The following is a 16623-nucleotide window of genomic DNA, read 5'->3' as shown; positions in this document are numbered from 1 at the left end:
GATTTATTTATTTATTTATTTATTTATTTATTTATTTATTTATTTATTTATTTATTTATTTTAGGAACACCATACTCCACACTGCTATGATATCTTCTAGTAGTCATCACATAACAGTGTTGTTACCACAAATGTGCTGTTTCAAGCACCTCCTGTGTTAGCTTGCCGCTTCTCTGGGTTTCAATCCTAGACACAGCTCCGCTATCTTTGGTGGTGGGGTGGCAGTCTGCAATGTAAGTGCACACCAGGCTCCCATTGAGCATTGAGCTAGAGGAGAGGCATCTGCTTCTTAGACCAGACAGTTGTGGCAACCATCACGTCCTTGCAGGCTGACCACCTAAGGGCCTCAGTTTTTCACTGGATATAAACTAGAGTATACCCTCACTTCTTTAATACCAGGCATTACTCACCTTACTCGTTACTTCCTCGAAGACAGAAAGAGAAACTTCCCTAAAGTAAAGGCATTATGATCTTACATGTCATAATCACAGAAGTGACTTTCATCACCTTGGACATATTCTGTTGGCTAGAAGTGAGTGACAATTTTGTCTCGCCCATCCTCAGTTGGAGGGGATTAAGCAAAGTGTGAGTTCCAGCAGGTAGGTATCAGATGGGCCACATTAGAGTCTGTACAATGCATTATCAAACCTTAGGGTCTTAAGAACCAATGGGATTTCATTATATGATTATTTTTGTCTTTATGGTATGTTTGCTTCATGTTGTGATAAACCAAAGTGAGGTTTTCTGCACATTGTTACTCTGTTCTGACATGTTGTCTTAAATATCATGGTGGACTTTATATATGTACAGTTTTTTTCTGGCTGCATAAGAGATTGAATTACTCCAGTATTCCCCAATAAAAGGATTATTACTTACCATGAACAATGAGAAAATGGCTCTTGAAAGGGCTCTCCTTTGTTCAGCCTGACAAGTTGTAGTAAGGAACTACCTTGGACCCAACTGGAATGGAATGGTTTGTAGCATAAAGAAATGCGAGAAGCAGCATGGTGCAGTGTTGAGACCCTGCCTGTGTGGAATTGTGAAGGCTTTTCCTTCACAGAGACTAGGTTTATGGAAAAATGGATAATTTATTGAGAAACACGGTGGGTCATCAGTTAGCTTTTAAATGCAAAATAAGAATGAGCAGTCATGAGCAAAATTAAAATCTTAATTTTTAATGCATCATGAAATGCATCTGTGACTTTCATTGCTTTAAGATACTAGAGAACTAACAGAGCCAATAAAAATTTAGGAACATTTAGCTGGTCATCTGGTAAAGGCCAGAAGCAGCCTCGGAACCGGAGAAAGGAGGAGCCGACTACTGGCCCGTTGTGTGGACACTATTGTCTGTAAATTAATTAAGATCCTTAAGCAGAGATGCCAGGTCTCTGGTTTCCCATCATTGTTGGTGTTCCTGTGGTCTAATGAGGGGGCTTCTCTTGGGGGTGCAGCTGGTTGGGGTCAGGGTGAGGAGAGCCAGAAGGAAACTGATCTCTCACAGTGGCAGGGGATCCAGGCATGGGGCCTTCTAGGGGCTTTGCCTCTGAGCAGTCTCTTCCAGCCTGAATTCCTGAGGGTAAACCCAGACACAAAGGGGAGAGATAGCCTAGCAATTTCTGTTTCCCTCTGACCTTTCTCATCACAGTCTTGGAATTACAGAGAGTGACAACTCAGGAAATCCTGGGGTGGCCTGTTTCATAGGACTACTGTGGAGGGAGGAAGAGGGAAAAAGAGAAGGCCATTAGCTGACAACCTTAAAATGCAGCCCTGGAGATGATTTATTGACAATGTTGGAAAGTTCTGGTCTACATGCACAGGTTACCCTGCAGTAGATCTGTAACTATAATAACAGGCTGAGAGTTTTCAGAGGTGGCCTGCTGCAGGGAAATACAAGAAAGTATTTATGCGTTATGATTTATTTTGCTCTGGGGATATGGTAGCTCAGATGCTGAGCTTTTTATTAAAATTCAAGGGCTCTATGAGCATTTTTAGTAAGACTTTCCTTTGCCCTTGCTGCCCTTTGTGTGTGTGCGAGTGTGCATGTGCACTGAAAACTGAAATTAGGGAAAACAAGTCTAATAAGCCATACCTTTAAATATCAGTTTAGAAATGGTTCTATTTACATACACGTGGACATTTAGAATTAAACGCAGAGTGTGTTCTGAGGTCCTGAGTTTTCTTGACTTCCCTAAAACCTGCTCTCAAAACAAAAGACAATTTCCTCCTGGAATACTCCGAGCACCAACACATATGCTAACATTTACTTCTTGGAATACTGTGCTTCAGGTAGACTTCCCAAGGCAGATTCTCCCAGCCTATTGCAGCCTCAGTCTTCCCCCTCAGGCCATGTTCTCCTGATTAGGGGGCTCCTCCCCTGTCCCCAGGCCCTTGAGAGTGTCCTCTCCTGAGGGCTCAGCACTGCAACACTGGTTCCTTGAGAGGGAGACCTAGCATTTCCACATCTGAAACCCTGAAAGGATGAGGAGTGGGAACTGTTCAGGTTATTGGCCTCTCTTAAATGTGAATGTTCAGAGAAACTACACTGTTGGTCTGTTTCCTGACCCTCTGAGGGCCCCTCAGCAGTGACCTCTTCCTGGAAGTAACAGGGCCTCCAGCCTTCAGCAGGGAGGCTGCTGTGGACTCCATTATTGCTGCACCATATCAACTCTACCAAGCCCTGTCTTCCTCCTTCCTCCCCCTTCTTTCCACCACCATGGCACCTGAGTATCTTGGACTGTCCCTCATTTGCATTGCTGCGATCCAGATTCCACGATTTGGTATCTGCACTTCCTGCTGGTGGCCTCCCCTCTCTTTGAAGGTTCAGGCCCCACACTGAAACTTGGGGAGCTCCTCAGACCTCAGGGGTTGCAGGCCACCTGTGTGATTAGTGCCCACCCCACAAGATGACTCTTCACTCTTAACTCTGACAGTGCTCTTTTGTCTGCAAAGCTCCATGGGACTTCCTTGGTTTCTTGCAAACCAAGTTCGCATTCTTTCCCTCTATCTGGCAAAGCTAGCTCATTCCGCTGCCTGTCACCTCCCCCTGTTGTCTTTCACCATCACCTTTCTTACCTTGCTCTCTCGTGTCTACCTCTCATGACTCCCTGAACACCAGCGGGTGTCCATGTGCCTCATACTATTGGCGGTTTCCACGGGGCCTCGCTTCCTGCTTTATGCTCCAGCCATTCCTGAAGCCTCACATTCTCCATGAAGGGTTCTGGTTTGACAGAAGAACAGTTGACCCTTCCCAACATTCTCTGTAAAGAAACTACACTCCCCAAACTTCTTTCCTTGGTTGCTGGCTACCACTTGCCTACATCTTCTTCTCCAGAAATGCATTTCCTTTGGTGTGTGGCACATTCAGAGTGACGACAGGTTATGGTACAAGTACCCCCATGTGTTTAGTTGGTGTTTTCCTCTTCTGCCTCTTGTGAGCCCCTATTCATCTGAGGCTGTGAACTATTGAGTTTAAATAGTCCTTTAAATAATCAGAAGTGACTGGGTGAACTAGGCTGTATTCAGAGTGACTTCTTGTTTGGGGTTAGTTTGTTTGTTTGTTCATTTTCCCCGATTCATTTCATGTCCATAGGATTATACAGCAATGTGACCAGTCCTGGAGCTAAAGGGGTTTTGGGGTATTTGGCTAAAAATTGATAAAATGGATGTGTGTGTAGAAGTCTAGAATTGAACCACTGCAAATACAACAAATATGTGTAGAATTGTATACTAACTCATTTAAAATAATCTGTCGTCTTTTAAATAAAAGTCATTTAACAACATTCTGAGAGCCTAAAAATAAATTTAAAAGTGCTATAACCTAAGCAGTAAATGTCATGGGCCTTTGTGCCAAACTCATGCTTTCACTTACCCTAATGAGATGATGCGACTTACTTGATTCAGGAATGAGAAATGAATCCAAATAAAGCTCTGCTGGGTTTGTGTTCTTAACCTACTTTATCTTCCGATGTTTGTGTTTAGAAGATAATTGCCCTGCCTAGCTAGTTTCTCTTTGCTCTTATTTTGGGGTGTCTATTTGAAGAGTTTTGTTTTGTCTTGTTTCTCCTCTAATTGGCCGCACAGGAAGATCCATCCTGCATTGTGAGTTGAGCATTTTCTTCATTGTCTGCTGTGCATTCCATTGTCTGTGCACACAGCATGGCCAGCACCACATCTGCCTCCTGTCATGTGCAACCACTGCAAATACAGCAAGCCCCTCCACGCAGAGCATGCCCATGTGCGCAGCCTCTGGTGCAGGGATGGAGAGTGGGAAGCTCAGTTGTCTCGTGCGGCACTTAACAATTTCCTTTTCCTCTTGGATTCCTTCCCTATTACAGATACTGCAATGAGCATTTGCTATGTCCACCGCACATGTTCTGGACAGGCTGGGGTCCTTGGGAACGGTGCACAGCCCAGTGTGGTGGTGGCATTCAAGCTCGCCGCAGGACCTGTGAGAATGGGCCCGATTGTGCAGGCTGCAACGTGGTGAGTAGTCTCCTCATGCCCAGCCTGCAACCCAGAGTTGGGCATCCAGACTCGGTACCAGCTCAGCACTCTGCACACACTGGATGCTTTGCACTTATTTGACATACTGTAAGCACTAGATGGTCTGTACATGTCAAGCGTCTGCACACATGAGGTGTCCTGCAAACTCTTTATGCTCTGCAGGCACAAAATGCTTTACGTACACTACGTGTCTAGATACTGCACGTCTGCAGGCACTTGGTGCTCTTCCACAGCAGAGCTCCTGCCAACATTGACTCTCGGCAGATGCCATATGTTCCCCGAGCATTTGATGTTCCATAAACACAACATGTCCAGGCACCAGATGCTCTGTATACATTAAATGGTGTGAGTTGTGAAATTTTCTCTGGCTAATGGAACTGACCCAAGGAAGTGCAGGAAAGTAGAGTACTTGGATTAAGTATGCACACATGGGATGAACTGCCCCGGGAGTGTTGCCTTTGTGAGCCCTGAACTAGCACATACGCTTCAGCACTTGACTCCAGTCCTTCCATTTGGTCTAGCACACTGGATGATGCCCGCGAGTGAGGCTCACACCCAGCATAGGACGCAGGACAAACCTCACACTTCCTGGGGACAGAGACACAGTGGAGCCAATGTCAGAGCATGTTGGTGTCAATTCTGAGGGAATAGAAGGCAACTTATGGTTTTATTTTTCTTCTGCCTTAGGAGGTCATATTTCTTTTAACACTTTAAACAGTCCAATAAAATTCTGCTTTTGCAAGCTCCTTTCAAAAGGCCCATTGTTGCTGGCCCTGCTGCTTTGTTCAGGATGACTGAGCATGGATCCTGCAGGGTGCTCACCTGGCTCACCCACCCTGGGGCTGCCCCAGTGTGCAGGAGAGATGTGGCCAGTGCTTGGGGGAGAGGCTATGCAGGGGGTAGCCTGACTCTGCCTGCTGCCCTCTGACCTTTCCTGTTGGTCTTCCATCCATGCCCCAGTCTGTGAGGCTGAGAAGGTCTTTGTGCTGCTGTGAAGCCTGCTTCTGTGAGCTGCAAACCCACACACTGCAGGGGCCCAGAGGACTTCAGAGAAGGGGAGAGGCTATGGGGTGCTGCATGGGTCTTGCAGCAGACTCAAGGAGGCTTTTTGGATTGGACTTTGTCATTCCATTTTCTTCCCTTCACGTCGTCAAAGTTATTGTAGTGATTCTAATCAGATCTATCACTGCTCACAGAGACAGGTCTTCCCAGATGCCTCTGAACTAACCATAGACCAGGAAAAATCTCACTGTACACTGTGTATGAGAAAATGTTGATTCTTAGACCAACATATAGATAAATATTTCAAATACCAAAATTCAGAATTATTTATTATAATGTCAACGGTGTCATCTCTCTGCTGAGCCATCTCCTTGGCTCCTGATCCCTCTGTGTCTGAGTGCAGGGTCTTCAGTTCCACATCAAGATTTTTCTCAACCAGCTGGGATTTTGGCTCAGCAGTAGAGTGCGTGCCTAGCATGTGCGAGGCCCTGGGTTTGATCTTCAGCACCACATAAAAAAAATAAATAAATAAAATAAGGGTATTATGTTCACCTACAACTAAAAAATAGATATTAACCAAAAAATAAACAAATAAATAAAAATAAAAAGGATTTTTCTTACCTGTGGGAAACCAAGGCAGGGATAGCGTGAGATGATCTTGCACCTTAGATTCTAAGCACTTTTCTGCCTAAAGAATGAGAAAAAAGTGCATATCTTTCACTTTCTTGCTGTGAATTAACTTCAATAGTTATATTCAAAACTGATTCATGAAATAAAAATATATTAAGGAAGAGTATAGCATATCTCTTATGAACTTACTAGGATGTGTGTGTGTATGTCTGTGATACATCTGTTCATAAGTATAAAAATTGGAGGTCTTCCAAAATGTCAATGTATTTGTTGCTTTATTTGCTACAGTATTATGGTTTATAAAACAAATGTAACCTTGGCTTCCAAATCCAGAAAAATGTAACTCAGAATTCCCTCCAAGGATAGCAGATGTGTTTGAGCAGAATAAAGACAGTGCCAAATACAGCAAAAATAATTTGAAGAGAGAAACAGACGTGGCGTTGCCAGCACAATATTAATACACATATTTTACTGAAATACCAGGCAAAGCATAAAGCAGTTGAACAAAAATCTATAATTTAAGTTATGAACAGGAAACATAGGATAGATGTTTATTTCCTTGATACAAAAGAACCAGAAAGTTCAAGAAGAAAGATGTTACAATCAGTATACACTGTCAGAAGGAACTCTCTGAAGGTTAATCAGAGCAGATAAGTGCCATCAAATGCATTTCTGTCAAATAATGGCATTGTGGATAAATTTAGGAGCAAGTGAAATCCGGCAAGTGGAAGTTTAAATATGTTGTGATATATGAAAATCACCACGATGTGACCCATTCCTCACTGTTGTGTAGTTCATGAGCCCACGGGTTCTGTTTTTCCAAGTGAGAAAATGGAGACCCATGGACCAGTATTAGGTGTCTGAAGCCAATTGCCAGAGGAGCAACACCCTAGGCCAGGCTCTTCACTTCATAGTGAATCCAATCAATCCTAAAGAGATCCAGGTGCTGTGGGCCCTCCTTAAATATAGCAGCAAGAACAGTGAGACCATAGGCCGAAGTTCAGACCGGCACCCACAACATGAGACCCCTAAAAGTCTAGAACAGGAGCATTGTGCATTTATCTCTTGTTTCCTACATTTCTAAAAAGGCTGGGTTGACTTTGCTGCAGGCCACTAATATATGAACTAGTTCAATTTTAAAGGACCTCAGTAGTCAAACAAAAATTATTTTAGGTCCATGCAATATACATTTTTAAGAGTTATGACCTGCATACGGCTTCTTCTGCCTGGTCATCCTGCTCTTGTTCAGAATGACAGTTCAGAACCAAAGTTCAGGATTTTCCTACAAGTCACTTGTGTTTTTTTTTTTTTTCAGTATTTTCAAAAGTAGTAGTTAAATTCTTCTAAATTTGGCAATATTTTGAAAGACACTGTAAGCAAGTTTTGTTATTTAAAAGAAATTTTATCTTGACTTTTGACAATCGTAATTTTTTTTGATAAGAATGATAATCTAATTTTGTAAATATGTCTTTACAGACTTTATCACATATTTTCTGAGCTTCCTGGTGTTATACTCTCTCAGACTTTGGTAGTTTTGTTGTTGCTGGGACAGTGTTAGTCAATTCCTTGTGTATGACTGTATCGGGGAGCAGCTTATTGAGTGCTACATGGACAATTGTTACCCTTAGTTTTAAGAAAAACCCATATCTCTTCTTTCTAGTTTGCTGAAATAATCCTCAGTTCCTCCATTTAAATTTTAGTGCTGCAATGTCTTAGTGTTATCTACTTTTACTCCAATGGGTGAACTGGCACTGCCTTTTGCCATAAGCTAGAAAGGCGACCTGGGAGACTGACATTTATTTTTTACAAGTGAGTAGCAGTTTTAAACTTGGCTGCTTGTGTGTGTGTGTCATGGTTGGTGCAGGAATGTGGGTCTTACCTCTCTTTAAAACCCTGTGTGGAAAGCCTCCACAACTGTCTGTGGCACTGTTAGGAGGTGGTGGGGTCTGTAAAAGGTGGGGCTAAGTGCAGGGAAGTTGGATCACTGGGGAATGACCTTTGGGGCTATTGGATAGTGGCCCCTCCCTTCCTCTCCTCTCTACCATGTGTTCCCTGCTCTGACCTGCAGCTCACCATATGCCTAAAAGCAAAAGGACCATCCAGTCATGGACTAGAACCTCCAAAACTGTGAGCCACAGCAAACCTTTCCTCTTCCTAAGGTGGTTATCTCAGGTGTCAGCAAAGTTAGGTTCCTGTGTTTACTCATTTTCAACAATGGCTTCCTGGAAATCCATAGTCCTGCCTTGGAGGATGGGTGGGTTTCCACAGGAAGAACACAGAAATTCTTCTCATACACGCATTGTGACCCCAACATTTGCTCTACTGCAGACTAGGCCATTGCCAGTTTAAATTAACTTTGATGCATTGGTTAATGTGCTGTTATCACGCTGTGGGCCTGGATCCTTTTCCAAATCTTTACTTGATACCCTTAACAATATGACTAAAACCTCACTCACCAATATGGACCCTGTTGTCTGGGCTGTTCTCAAGGGACACAGATGGATGTGTTTGGAAGCTTTTCTTACTTTAATGAGCCAATGGCCTTTCTAATTTACATACAACAAATTTTATCCATGGCTTATGAAAATACCATGTTATAATACAAAAAAGGCAATTTTCTTAAATAAAATTTGATAAATATGATCAAATAGTTTAATTCCATTGAAAATGTTCAGAATTTGTGTAGAAAATTAGTATTCTTTGTTGCCGTTATCATCATCAGCCATTGAAATAGCTTAGTGATAGGCTTTGTTTAAAGCACTTCTTGGGGATGTATTATTGATTCCAACGACCCAGTGGTATGGCATTATGAGTAACTGCCATCTAGATGAGGAAACTTGGCCTGAACAGGCAGATGACTCAGCTCGTGTTGCGCACAGTCAGACTCCAGGCCAGCCATTCTTGGTGAAGGTCTATGTTTTCTCCACTCCATGGCCTCATCAAACATTTGAAGATTAATCAAAAAGGAAAAAGATTACAAGTTTCCTAATGTTAACCTAAACACCAAAATAATTACAAATTTGGTTTTACCCAGCTGAATGTGATACATAGCAAATTTGATAAAATGAATAATTTTAATTAAAATCTGAAAAAAGTTAGTCATTTATTAAGGATGACAGCCATGGGTGGTGGGTTCAGGATGGACATATAACTGAGGGTCTAGAGAAGTGAAAGATCCTTGGGAAAGTCCCTGATACCCAGATGCACCTGAGAAAGGGTGCCTGCACTGACTTTTCTCCTCCAAAGCCACTATGTATAATCTGGCAGGTAGGGGACTGCATGATTCCTCAGGGAGGGCACTGATCATTTTTCAGAGATGATGTGGATAAATAGTGCCCCCTGAGTGTCACCCCAGCCCTGGTGTGAGTGCATGAAAACCCAGTGAGTTCTTCAAAACCCCAGAAACCCCAAAACCCCTTCTCCCTTCTTTTCAGACCCCAGGTTTCATTGTGGGGGTAGTTGCTGAGATGGGTGAGTTTTACATCTTGGCTGGAGCTCTGTTTAAAATAAGAGTTGAGACAAGGGCTTAGAGCAGGTGGATTATTTGGGAGATGAATCTATCATAGTGGATGAGACTAGGGAGAATGGTGGGGTAAGGAGGAAAGACGAGAAAGCCCCTGTTCCTTATCAATGCCACTTCTGTGGGCAGCAGGGCTGATTCCCTGCTGAGACTAGAACCCTGCTGATGCCTTTTAAAAGTGCCTGACCTTTATGACTCCTCTTGAGTGAGGGATGCTCCCAGGCTGCACCCTCGAATACCAGCTCTCTCCAGGGGCTTCAGAACATGAAAAGCCACCTGTGCTCCAAGAGGACACTGCTGGTGGAGAGCTGCCTACCATTTACTGCAGCTGGGACCACCAGGTGGAGGGGGTCTCAATGCACTTGTTGTATCTGGTTTCATGAGAATGAATCCTGACCATAGTAGGAAAGATCAATAGTTGAAATCAAGTGTTGCTGTCCCTCCTGCCTTGCAGGGTTCCACCTGCCCATAAAATCTTTCCAGCCATCATTTACAGGTAAATGGGTGGCATTTTAGAAGATAATGCTAAGTGAAGTTAGCCAATCCCCCCAAAACAAATACCAAATGCTTTCTCTGATATAAGGAGGCTGACTCATAGTGGGGTAGGGAGGGAGAGCATGGGAGGAACAGATAGGGAAGAGGGGTGGGAGGGAAAGAGAGGGGGCAGGGGATTAGCAATGAAAGTGGAATATGATGGACATCATTATCCAAAGTACATGTCTGAAGACACGAATTGGTGTCAATATACTTTATATACAACCTGAGATATGAAAAATTGTGCTATATCTGTGTTATAAGAAGTGTAATGCATTCCGCTGTCATTTGTTTTTTGAAAAAAAAATCAATAAAGAGAAAAAAAATCTTTCCAGCCATCAAATAGCTATGGATACTTAATATTGAGTCAGATTACACTTTGTTTTCTGGGAGGCAATTTTGTTCAGCAGAGTAATTCTCCACTGTGTGAATCAGTTCTTTGCCTTGGACATGTGAAGGAAAAGCTCCCTAGATTCCTGGGAGAGTCGCTGAATGGCAAGCTCCTTTCTTGCTCTGAGAATGTTTGCCAGGAAGTGAAACTGGAGTTGGTGCCCAGTATCGGGCAACCGGAGGGGTCACCAGGTCAGGGAAGAGGGAGAGAGCTGCAGAACTGGGAGGCAGAGAGCCACCATTGCTAGAGACAGGCTGATGTGTGAGATCAACAGCTTTCCGTGACTTTAGCTCCAGTGAGTCAAAATGATTTTAACTGCTTTCTCCTTCCCTTCCTCTTTATGGAATTTGCCTCCAAATATCGTTTAAGAACTGACATGATAATCATGTTCGCCCTTCACAATCACTATATCTGATGGAGATGATCTAAGGATTTTCACATGATCTGATACCAGGAAAGCTAAACAGATGGACTTGACCTTCAGAAAGAAGGTCACAGGAGGAACTGTCTCACTGCCCTGTGATTGCAAAATGCATTCACTTGTATTTGCAAATATTCTTCTCCTGGGGAAATGATTGATTTCCCTAGCTGAAACTTGATATTACATCTTCATAAGCATGCGAATGCAAATTTTGCTTTCTTTTGTTATGAAATAGCTCAGTGAAGAGCTTGCAAATATGAAAGATTGTCCCAGTAAAACTGCCACATTTTGTTAAAAGAGGCTTGAGCATTTTGAAAAAGTTAATTTCGGTATGCAAAATTGAGTGGTAAGGCGGATGGCCACGAAAATATAAGTTTTCTAAAATTTAGCAAAGTTTGGCAATCAAGGTTAAGAATGATGCATGATGCAGATTCAGAGAAAAGAAAAATGATGGATTATAGGAATTAATCCGTCAAAAGTCTGCCTTTAGGACATATAAATAATCATTCACAATCTCTGGAAATTGCAATTGGTATACAGATCTGGAATATTTCACAGAAACGTTTTATTTATAGCATTGCAAGGGTCTGTTGCACAGATTTCTTTAACTTTACAGAAGAACTGTTTCTTCTTATTATTATAATAATTCAAATACAGTGATTACAAATTAATTGAAAGGAGAAGTTTCATGAAGAGCAGTTTCAGCTACAAAAGAGACTTAAGTCACACACACACACACTTTTCCTATATAGTTTTCCAATGGATTGGTACCAATCCTTAATGCCTCACATTAAAACACATGAAATTTACTTAGAGAAGCACAACAGTATTTCCACTAAGTGGCTTTGAGTTTACAAGTCTTTTGTAGGTCTAGTCCACAGAACAAGTGGATTGTCTTAAAGGCATAACAAATAGAGTGCTTAGCCAAAGTTAACTCAAGTGTCTTTTTTTAAAAAAGCATGATATTTCAGGGTTAAAAATGAGCAATTAAATATGGCTTTCTAAATTTAAAGTCTTAATAGAAGTGCCTTTAAAAACAGTCAGAGGTTATTATTCTCCAAGTGGATCTTCAGTTTTTGATTGTAACTCTACTGACAGTTTGGGGCTAAGCATGGAGAGAATCCATTGAGAACACTTATTGGGTCTATTAGTCAATTTCTTATCCCCTCCAAATTGGCTCTCATTTTTGGTCAATATCTCGTAGCTCACGTTATTTACTAGTCCTACCAGGTACTTGTCACTGTAATTAAGCAATTGCTCTTGGAGTAGCGGTTCTTCACATTTCCAAAAGACATCAGCTATCCAGCCAACTTCAGCTGGGAGTACAGGGCTCTGGTGTTCCTCTTACCTGCAGCAGAGGGCATCCTGCTGAGGTGTGCAGTTTGCAGCATTAAGGGTGAGCTTTTGCATTCATTTGCACTGAGTTGCACCTTTGGGTAGTTCACTTTCCCTTCCAGGTTTTAGAAACTCTATTTCAGTCCAGGCTGTTGCTACATACAGCGACCCTGGTTTCAGGGGGTGTGTTCATGCCTTACAGCAGCCTGGAACGTGACTGCAGGGGAGCAACCTTCTCCCCACCATACTGTGTGGAGACATCCAAGGGAGCCCTTCCACATTCCCATTCTCATACCCAGTCTGAGCCCTGAGGCCCCACGTTGGTATTCAGTCTTCTCAATGGACATATGGAAAGGTGCAGGCAAGCAAAGCTGTGACCCACCGCAGCTTCAACATTGCCTCCGCAGACTCATTCTGAAAACCCTTTCTAAAATAATGCAAACTGTCAATCAAACAAAAACCTGCAGGGACAGCCCTCTGATGAGAAGACTTAATCATCAGTCAGGTGACTCTGCTGTTTGTCCTGTGATCTTTACTTATTTTACTCTGGTTGAAAGACATGTAGCCCTAAGGGTCTCAATAGAGTTGCCTGAACTCTCACTTGCATACCCAGAATCCAAGCATTTTGCTTTTGTTTCCAATTTCATTATCATTAATTTAATAAATATTAAGCCTTTTACACCTTGGTGGGCCCTGGGGAGATCTGGGTGAATAAGAGATGTACAGTGTCTTCCATAACACTGAGGCAGGAGCCTTCTGTGTGACGCTCAGACCTGCAGGTCTGGATCCCACTTGGCTTGTGACAGTGCTTTGGTGTGTCAGTACTGTGTTCACACCACACTTCAACACGGATTGCCAATGACCAAGGGTGGGTGTGCTGTGAAATAGTCCATGTGTGTGCAAAGGCAACTGGAGGGCTTGAAAATAAGTTTTAATCACATTACACTTGTTTTTTGGGTTTGGCTCATGGCAGGCCATTCTTTTGTTGAAGTAACATGAATGTTTAATTGTATCAACAATATGTTTTAATTTGTGTTTTGCTTAAGATTTGCATTTTCCCCTTTTTAAATTATTTCATCTGAGTGCCTCCAGTGGTATTATTGAACATGTATAATTTCAGTTGTTAAAAGAATTCACATACATAATAGTTTTCAAAGCAACTTATAATTAACTAAAGAAGGAAGCAACAGATGTTGGAGCATGAAAAAAATGTTTTAAAATACTGAATATTTTTCACAGATGCTGTGGCTTCTTTCTTCCCTAGTGCATTACTTTAATAATCCTAAAACTTTCTAAGAACCAGAACCCAGCTCTGGAGATTTTCATATGAATATGAGAGAAAATACAAGCAACTACTGCTACATTTAGATTTTTTCATTAATATTTTTAAATTTGAATCAAGCTTATATTTAGAAATCTTCAGAATTTGGCAGCTAAAATAAGCATGTTAAACTGCTTCTCCCTGTGGTCCAGTGACATGTCACCATAACTAATGTGACATTCTTTGAAGAGTTGCCTCTTTATTTCACTCCACAGCAAGTTTTCCCCCCTAGACATATTTGACTTGAAGAATCTCATGAGGTTCTGCTTTGAAAGAAAGGGTTGCACGGTTGTAATAAAGACCCTTGGAAATCGAATTGGCTTATATGGTGTCACGTTCTTGTCTTATTTTATCAGTTACACCACGTGGGAAAGGAGCAATCCACATACTGTCACTTGGCATCTCGCTTCTGTTAGTGAGAGACATGTTCCACATCTGCTCCATCCTCCCCAATCCCATGAAATCTCCCAGTTTGAGACAATTAGGAAGCAGTGTGCAAAGGAATGCCGGTGTCACCATGTGGGAGAGAGCGATGGCAGAGGCTGAAAGAACAAAGCTCTGCCCTATCCACTCACTGGGCTCTGCACAGGGACCCACAAGCAGATGAACCATACAATGTTCCAGCTTAAAAGAGAGGGAGGCAAAAATAGCAGGGCAAACAGATGGAATCCAGACATCCAAGGGAGCCCTTCCACATTCCCAGGCCGTTTTCATTATGAAACTGATTGAATGGATTTCTTTCTCTTGTCTTCTCGAAACTGCAAAGAGCTTTAGTGATAAGCTGCTGAAGTCTGAAAATGCAGAGGAAAGGCACTCTGCCTGTACGGCACCTTCTTTGAGAACTGATTTCCCTAATGCTTGGTGTGATCTCACAGGACATTGTTCATTTCTAAACAGTTCTACATATGGAAGGTAAGGACGTTCTCCGTGACCTCAATGGCTGACCCATGGCTGTTGTCCTGTGCTTTGCAGATTTTTCAGATCATTCATCTGAGTATTTAGTCAACCACCCATGTTGAGTATTCACCATGTACAAAGGATGGGTCCTTTGGGAGCTCCGCAGGTGGAGACAGCAACATTCCTTCCCTCAAGGAGGTCACCTTCTAACTTAAGAGAAAAGATACAAGTCAATGACTAGATAACAAAGGAGAAGTGGAAAAGGCAATAGGAAAGCTAGGAGAGGACACGGGTGACCGGGAGGGAGAGGTCACTTCTGGCTGGAGAGCCCAGGGCCCGTGAGGGTGTGGAGAAAGGAGTGGAGTGCACCATGGGAGGATAATTGAAGGCTGCAGACTGCCAGAGAGGGGTCCACTCCGGAGGGTACCACCGGTGAGCCTGAGCAAGCTCAAAGGAACGTGGCAGGACCCAGTGGCTGGCGGGCCGCATGCCATCTGCTCTCCCGGGCTCGCTCTTGCCCTTCTTAGGATCCCACTTCCACAGCCTCAGTCCATTAATGATTTCAACAAATACAAGCTACATCACATTTTGAATTATTTTCCTTTACAGTCAGGAAAGTTGTGTTGTTTTTCCTACCTAAAAGAGATAGCTAATTGTATGTGCATACAGAATGCTGTGCGGGCAACGTGTGTGCACATGTGTAGACGTGCGACTTTGCTGTGGTCATCCCTTCGACTTCAGACACTGCTTCTGTTTTGTCACCATTTACCTACCTCAGTGCTCCTGAACTTGGAGCACCAGGTTTCGGGCTGATACAGCTCCCAAACATGTTATGCACCCTTCAACTGAGTCCTGTTTCAAGGAGGCTGGCTCAGTCACTTTGCTATTAGGCAAACCAACTGTTCTTAAACTTTAATACCAAATAATTGACATTTTGAGATTCCAATTCAGGGACAGTATTTTATTGACTACTGCTTTCCTAACACCCAGCAGAGTATAGGATATTGAGTAAGCAAACCTAATTATTAAATTTGCATATTAATTTGAGAGACAATGATAATTTGGGAAACATCCTCACCACCTTTTTGAATAAAGTTGGCAGATGTAGTGTATCATGCTGCTCTTGCAGGCCCTTGGTGGCTTCCTACAGTGTCTCCCAGCAGAATGTACCTGTGGCTGGTGTTCCCTCTCAGATTCTTCATACCCACATGGAGCTGTCTTTACTTCACACTTAATTCTTCTTCCCATACTATTTGCTTATGAGCATTTCATTTCTTGTTCATATTCTTAAATTATTTCAAATTCTTTCTAATGAGCTTCACAAGTCTGCTCTAAATGGTACAAATCTAGCACTGAAAACCAGTATGCTTGCAGAATCGTGTATGGAGTTCATTACCATTGGTTTTGGTGTCCTTTCACGACCTTATCAGGTCCCCATGGTACTAATGGAGAACACCTAATCGGAAAAGAAAATCTAAATTTTATAGTGGCACAAATTCCAATATTTGAACTTCTCTTTGCAAATAATATTCTAAATATACTGACCCTGGGCTATTTCCACAGCATCACCCCTGTGTTCACCAGACGTTGTGTTCTTTGCCTTGGTGAGCTCTGTGCCTGCCAGGCAACTCCAGCCCTGCCCAGTCCCTCAACAGACAAGTCTTGAACATCCTTGAGCTTGAGACCCTAATCTGGCTGAGTCACCCTGGAGAGAGCCAAAGACCAAATCCTGCAGATGCTGGTAGAAGGGTCACAGCTGAGCACAGACTATACCTGTTGTGGAATGGGAAGAGTCAAGCCAGTAACTTCAAACTGCTGTGCGTGAGGTGGGCTTCTCTGAGTATTGGGGTATGCGTCAGTCTACTTGGTATTACTGTGACCAAAATACTTAGCAAATGCAACTTAGAGGAGGAAAAGTTTATTTTGGCTCCTGGTCTCAGAGGTTTGGTCTGTGGTCAGCTGACTCCGTTTCTCTGGGCCCAAAGTGAAGTAGAGCATCAGTGGAACATCCCGGCAGAAGGGTTTGGTGGAGGAGTGCTACTCCATTTATGGTGGCCAAGAAGCAGAGA

General features: G+C 42.8%; 1 protein-coding gene across 6 annotated transcripts in view; it reads left to right on the top strand.

The window, feature by feature from the left end:
* The window catches only part of Sema5a (semaphorin 5A), a 447885-nt gene that overhangs the window by 387375 nt on the left and 43887 nt on the right, over positions 1-16623 (top strand). For 5 of the 6 annotated variants that reach the window (XM_048813988.1, XM_048813984.1, XM_048813985.1 and 2 more), the window contains 2 exons: positions 4081-4098; positions 4335-4482. In XM_048813988.1, the coding sequence (XP_048669945.1) occupies positions 4081-4098; positions 4335-4482 (166 nt within the window). The remainder of the gene's footprint in view (positions 1-4080; positions 4099-4334; positions 4483-16623) is intronic. The other variant, XM_015490452.2, reaches the window with a different exon arrangement.

This window comes from Marmota marmota, unplaced genomic scaffold, assembly GCF_001458135.2.
Source record: "Marmota marmota marmota unplaced genomic scaffold, marMar, whole genome shotgun sequence".
Taxonomy (NCBI): domain Eukaryota; kingdom Metazoa; phylum Chordata; class Mammalia; order Rodentia; family Sciuridae; genus Marmota; species Marmota marmota.
Note: the sequence above shows the minus strand (reverse complement) of the source record. Positions and strands in the feature narration are given on the sequence as shown.